Source organism: Solanum dulcamara, chromosome 2 (assembly GCF_947179165.1).
Source record: "Solanum dulcamara chromosome 2, daSolDulc1.2, whole genome shotgun sequence".
NCBI classification, from domain to species: domain Eukaryota; kingdom Viridiplantae; phylum Streptophyta; class Magnoliopsida; order Solanales; family Solanaceae; genus Solanum; species Solanum dulcamara.
Window position 1 is genome coordinate 81,226,443 of NC_077238.1, and position 7,111 is coordinate 81,233,553.

A 7,111-nucleotide genomic window follows, 5' to 3' on the forward strand; every position below is an offset into this window, starting at 1 on the left:
TTGATAAAAGCAAGTCCACCACAGGTTATGTGTTTACTCTTGCTGGAGGAGCTGTAAGCTGGGTTTCAAAACTGCAGTCTATCGTGGCTACATCTACGACGGAAGCAGAATATGTAGCAGCTACACAAGCTAGCAAAGAGGCAATATGGATGCAGATGTTATTGGAGGAGCTCGGGCACAAACAAGAGAAGATTGCTCTATTTTGTGACAGTCAGAGCGCTTTGCATCTTGCAAAGAATCCGGCATTTCATTCAAGGACAAAGCACATACGAGTTCAGTATCACTTTGTTCGTGAGAAGGTGGAAGAAGGCAGTGTGGATATTCAGAAAATTCACACTAATGACAACCTAGCAGATATGTTTACGAAGCCGATCAACAGTAATAAGTTCATATGGTGTCGATCTTCTATTGGCCTAGCAGAAACGTAACATTGCAGTAATTGGGTAGAAAGGATGGTGTGAAGACTTAATTGATTCTCAATTAAATCTTCAAGTGGGAGAATGTGGTCAAAAGTTGCTGCTGGTCAAAAGTTGCTGCTGGTCAAAAGTTGCTGCTAGAAGAATAGTTCAAAGTTGCCAAAAGCAACTTTTGACAAAATCAAAACTGGCAACACGTTTACAAAGCGCGTAAAAATTTCTTTTACGCGTTTTGTTCCTCTTATAAATAGAGGGCATTCTGCCTTCATTTAAATCATCCCAGAAAGAGAGAGTAAGAATACAAAGAGAGTTTTACACCAAGATAAATATTGTAGTCTTGAGTGTCCTCTTTAGTAGTTGTTCCTTTTACAAGAGAGAAGTGTTAATTGTTGTTTTCTCCTTGTATTTGAGAGCTGTGTACTCCATAAAATATAGTGAGATCCTTCTACCCCGTGGTTTTTTCCCTTCTATATTTAGAGGGGTTTCCACGTAAAATTCTCGTGTCCAATTTATTTTCATTATTTTCATCATATCAAACTTTAGTTGTGGTGCTTCCTCACCCCAACACGAACCTCAATATGATACTTTTGACGCAAATTAAAATTTAGTTGAACTCCAATGTGAATACCAAATTTCGAGAAGAGACACAAAAAAAGAAGATATAGAGTTGTTCAATTTACATTTTAATTCTTTCCAACTAAAGAAACAAAAGTGTGAATTGGATTAGTAGAATTTCTAGAAAAAAAATGAAAGTGCCAAGAATTTACGTAAATATATGTATACTTTAAAGTTGGTTCACTACAGTCAACTTTGTAAGTATTCGACTTCTAGCAGTATTTCCTAATCATATTGTCACGCTTACATGCTCCATGACCACAATTATATTGACCCAAAAATAACACTTATTCAAGTTCCTTTTTTGAATTAGGGTGTGTTTGGCATGTAGGAAAATATTACTAATTTTGTACTTATTTTTTAATATTCAGTAATTAGAGAATATTGTTACACAAAAATATTTATATATAATTTAAACCAAGCGGAAATGGGCTGGATTAGGGGTAGAGGGGAATGAGGGTAGCAAGGAGGGTGCTGGGAGTAGGAAGGGGGTCGAGGGAGGAGGGATGGGTTCAGAAGCGAATGCAAAGTGATGGTAACTAGATTCATCTGAACCAATTACTTCCCATGCAATATGTACATTTATGCGTAGAAATCCATAAAATTTGCATTGAATAGTATATATGAATTTTAACTTTTAAAATATAATAGGTTCAAGCATTCAACGCTAAGAATCTTAGAGGTTGAGGTCATATAACTTAAATTCTGAATTCACTGGTAACGATAGGTAATAAGGGTGGGGAATGGGGTGTGTGGGGGGAGGGGGGGCAATCAACATGAAGTTTCATTTCTAATACTTGTTTGCTCGATTTTAACCAGTCGGGATTGGTCAATGTGCGACACCACCTTCCACCTATGCTACAAAATCGACAAAATATTTTTCAAAACATTATTCTAGCTGACCAACGAAGCATGAAAAATTTGAAAATCCTTCCGACATGCCAAACATACCCTAAGCAAAACAAAAAAGTTAAATCAATCATAGCAATAAATCCCGGTGTCATTTCTTTCTAATGAGAAAGAGAATGAATCTAACTTACTTATCCCACAAGAAATTAACGTGCCCAATTTCGTCATAACAAAAAAGTCAACTAATACTAGTCAAACTACCCAACTAAAAATCCTTATAAATAAATAACATTTCACCACAAAAAACCTAAAAACAATATTTCATATTCTTTCTTCCTTCTACCAAAATCCATTCACACCAAAAATTGAACAACAAAAAAAAAACACCATTTCTCAAAATTGCATAAAATCATGGTGGTTCTACCAATGAAAAGAGAAAGAGAAGGAGAATTTGATATAACAACTGTGGCGAATTACTTAATGTTGTTTTCACGTCAAGAAAATCATTTTAACACGATGGTCAACAATTCTCCTAATAGAGTTTTTGAGTGCAAGACTTGTAATAGACAATTTAATTCATTTCAAGCGCTTGGCGGTCATCGAGCAAGTCACAAGAAGCCAAGATTAATGGGAGAATTGAATTTTCATTTGCCAATTTCACCACCTAAGCCAAAAACACATGAGTGTTCAATTTGTGGGCTTGAATTTCCTATAGGACAAGCTTTAGGTGGACATATGAGAAGGCATAGAGGTATGTTGAATGAAAATAATAGTAATAATGTTCAAGTTCCTCATGTTGTGAAGAAATCATCAAATAGTCCAAGAGTTTTGTGTTTGGATTTGAACTTGACACCTTTGGAAAATGATTTAGAATTCAAGTTGAAGAAGGCAAATCCTGTAGTTGATTGCCTTTTGTGATCAATGAATATTGGATCCGATCGCGAATCTAGAATGATTTCTATGAGTTCAAATGATTAATTCATCATTTTCGATACGTTGAACTCACTGAATTCTAGATTTATTTCAGTATTGCACATATATGATTAAATCTCATCTAGATACTTAATTATTAGTTTGTTTTTTCTCTCTTCTATTTTCTTCTTATATTATGTATCTTGTTCTAGATATGGATTTATTTATTCGTTTATATAAGGGATATAGGACCCTTGGCGTTTGTGGATGTAATATATTCTACCATATTTAATGTAATTAATATATACTTGGTAATATTGTTTTCATTATGCTTTTATACATACATTTCCTTCATAAATATCAAACTTAATTTAACAACAACAATAATGTACCTAGTATAATCTCATAAGTGGAGTCTAGAGATGACAGCATGTACACAAATTATATCCCTATCAATTTATGGTGTAGAGATAATATTTTCGGTAGACCCTCGACTCAAAAGAAAAAGAATCAAAATATAAATAAAAGAAAAATAATCTATATATTGATATAAAAGAGGATTCTTAATCCGGTGATGTGGCACTCTCCTAGTCCAGGATTGCTATCTAATTAATTTCTTCTTTCTAAAAAATGATTTTCTATCTTTCCTTCTACTTTCACTTATAACGTTTGAAAAGAATCATTCCTTCTAATTCCACTTATAACGTTTGAAAAGAACCGATCCTAAAGAGTCCAAAAGACACCAAACTCTAACAAAATCTACAACTATTTTTTTAAGTAAACAATCGTTCCTAAAGAATCCAAAAAACACCAATCATTAATAAAATCCACAACCATTTTTGAAGTCTTACGTTAACATTCTCCGTTCCGTCATTCTTCTTCTAAAATCACCATCCTCGAATTCTTTCATTCCTTTGTAATCTCTTTCTTTTTTTAATATGAACTCTTATTTAATGTATCAAACAATACGCTCTGGAAAAATCATGTTAAAAATTTGAATCGACAAAGCGTGACATGAATAATCACGTCAAAAGATTTGGATCAATAAAGTCTGACATAAATATCAAAAGATAACCTGGTAAATTTTACTTGCTTTTTTTAAAGTTTGTCAATGAATTTGGCCTATCATGTATTGCGTTTCTCTGATTTTTGCCCTTTTACCCCCTTTTAATGAAGCTCTACAATTAACAAAACTTTTTAACCTCATTTTCCCTCCAATAACTCTAAATAATTTGGTTCTGATCTATCCCTTCCTATAATTAATGCTTATTATTGTGTGATTCTGTCTGCTTGGAGTCATTTATAAATTAATGAAGATTGATTACGTGTAGATGACAAGAGGTCATCGACGTTTTGCTTGCTCATTTTTGATGGAATTTGTGATTACTGGGATAGAAATTTAGTGAACAATGACTATGTATAGGAGTTAATGGACATTTTCGCATGCTCACGGGATCATACATATCTTTTACTTAATAATAATAATATAATTTTAAACCTTTGTTTATGAATTGCTTATATAAAAGCCAATCAAGAAAGCAGGATTTACCAACATGGGTTGTAGTGTAATGGTGGGACTGCTCCATTCTTAATCAGAGGTGTCGGGTTCAAGTCATGGGTATATATGTTGGGAGCGCCATCCCCGAATGACCCTGCAATGTGCGATCCAAATTTAGTCGTCGGAGCTCCAATATGGCTCCGGACAACGAATTAAAAATCAAAAAGAATCAATACGATCTTTATAAGGCTCCTCCTCCGAATGAAATTCAATGGGATCCAGAGAGACCACTGTTAGTAATCTGTATTGTAAAACATTGAAACAGTAACAATAATTTTTGAAAATAAAAGACAGAAACTGGACAGAAATTGAAAATAAAAACAGTATCTGAAAAATTATGTAAGAACAAAAATTGAGCCCACTGAATGCACAGTGTGTCCTTAAGAAAATTATCCCCCTCAACGTATCTGAGGTTTTTGGAATCTTTCCTCCCAGGATAGAATGATTTACTCACCAAAAATAGCGGTACAACAAATTAAGGTGACTGCAAACCACTTGAAAGCAGTATATCACACGGGTTTTTTTAAGAAGTGCAACATTTCGGAAGGAAATATTTTAAATTAATCCAGGAAAGAAAAAAATGGATCGGGTCACGGGTCAGAATTTTCAATTAAATAATTAATTACAATTAAAGGAAATTTGGTCCAAAAAGATTATCAATCAAATCATTTGACTGAAGCTGAAGCCGAGCAACGACGACGACGGCGCGATGGGAGACCCTTTTCTTGACCCTTTAGCAACATGAAGGAGTGCTTCTACTTTTAAGTAGGAGACCTTTTCTTTCCACCACCTATGTGGGACAAATGCTTATTTTATAAAGCAAGAAGGAACAACTCATTTTCCCTCTATTTCCTATTCAACCTATCAATTAAACCCAACAATCCCCCACATGAATGGGGAATGTCTATAAGCTAAAGGAATGCACGGATAAGTGTGTGATATACAAGCGAAGATTAATTGCATCTGGATAAGTAGGTTTTCCTTTGAACTTTCCATAGTGAACTTATATAGGATATAGTTGATCAATCGGTAGATGCGATATATTTGAACCGTCGAACTTTGTTGTATAACTAGACAACATAAGTAACACAATTAACCCTCAACCATCTATAGTTCTCACGGTTGTGTTCGTTTCAGCCATGAACATCGCCTGGTTTCGTGAATGCATAGAGAATGGGTCTTTACCGTCATTCCCCTTGAAGTGGCTTATACTTCACACTCACATAGGTGATTTCTAAACGTGTAGTCCTATAGACACACTATCTAATCATTTTCTGCCAGACTTAGATAATCATTAAAAAACTTTAATGCTTTATTAACTCATTAAAAAGCCTTAAGATTTTATCTTTGTTTCTTAACATTGTCATCATCACAAGAATGGGTTGAGTTATTTGACAATGTTGGACAAATGTTTATTTCATAAAGCAAGAGGTAACAACTCATTTTTCCCTCCACTTCTTTTTCCCTCCATTTCCTATTCAACCTAACAATTAAACCCAACAACCACGTCTTCATAAAAGGTAAACGACAGCCGGATTTAGGCATTGCTACCAATTTTGCACTTCTTGTGTTGCACCTTTGATACTTCCCCTCAACTTTTTTCTCACCTAACTTTTTCCCCCATTTTCAAATGTTTTTTCCTTTTTACTAGCTTTTCTTCTTAACTTTATTAATTATTTCATTTACTTTTAGTGGTTCTAAATGATTAGTTGTTGGTTGTGAAAATTTAGGGAAGAAGAAAGAAGTGGAATATATACTTCTTTCTTTATGAAAATAAATGGGTAAAAAAATATGTATGTTTAAAAAGAAGAGAAAGAAATTTTTTTTGTAAGAAGAACAAGAAAACAAAAGGAGTACTGCAAATAATTTTGATATTGTATATTGTTTGTTTATCCTTCTTTTACTTCTTCAGATTGAAAACATGAAGAAAATTATGAAAGCATTAAAGTTAAATTCTATAATGAAAGAAAAGAGGTTAAATACTTATATAGATGCACATAGGGATAAATATTTCTTGATATTCTAATCTTCCTTTAGCTTCAACTATATTATTTAGACAAAAGTCAAAATATGGGAGAAACGTACTGCTAAAGTGTTAATCTAATATCAGATTTGGTGAACAGAGTTATTGATAGTTGTTATTGACGAGAGATGACAGGTATCTTATTAAATTAATTGAGGTGTGTAAAAGTTGGTCCGAATACCACGGGCATAATAAAAGTGTCAATCTAATTCATTCTGAATTTGAAGAACATAAAAAAAATATTTAATATTAAAATACCTATATTAATTTAGTATTATAAAAATTGTTAACTACAATGAATTTTTATTACCGCGCAAAGCGCGGTAAATTTACTAGTGACAATATAAATATGAAAGTGTATAACTATACAATAGTGAGATTTGGTTTTTACTTAATTAGATGATCATGTGTGAACATTAAGGCAAGTGTATATTTGAGGTGGTTCACAACAACCCCTTGTTTTGGTTTGTACTATATTAGTTTGACCCGTTATATATGCTTTTTACTTGATGACATTTTTAATTTTTGAGTCTTAAAAGAGCAAGAATAATGATTCTTTTTTTTGGTATAATATTGATTGGAATAATTAAGATTCGTATTTCATAAGTTCCTTATATGAAGATCAAATCGTGTCTCAAGGACCTTTATTTGGGGATCAAAGATGTTATATGGTTTCTCTATTTCCGATTCTAAGGTATCTAATTTATATAGTACAGAGAGGTAGATTGAAGAAGAATT

At 33.1% G+C, this 7,111-nt stretch overlaps 1 protein-coding gene across 1 annotated transcript; it reads left to right on the forward strand.

Annotated features, from left to right (window-relative positions):
- Nucleotides 1-2,206: 2,206 nt before the first annotated feature.
- On the forward strand, nt 2,207-3,101 carry LOC129878618 (zinc finger protein ZAT12-like). Its single transcript, XM_055953472.1, has one exon. The coding sequence runs from the start codon at nt 2,292-2,294 to the stop codon at nt 2,796-2,798; it is 507 nt and encodes a 168-aa protein (XP_055809447.1). The 5' UTR covers nt 2,207-2,291; the 3' UTR covers nt 2,799-3,101.
- The last annotated feature ends 4,010 nt before the right edge of the window (nt 3,102-7,111 follow it).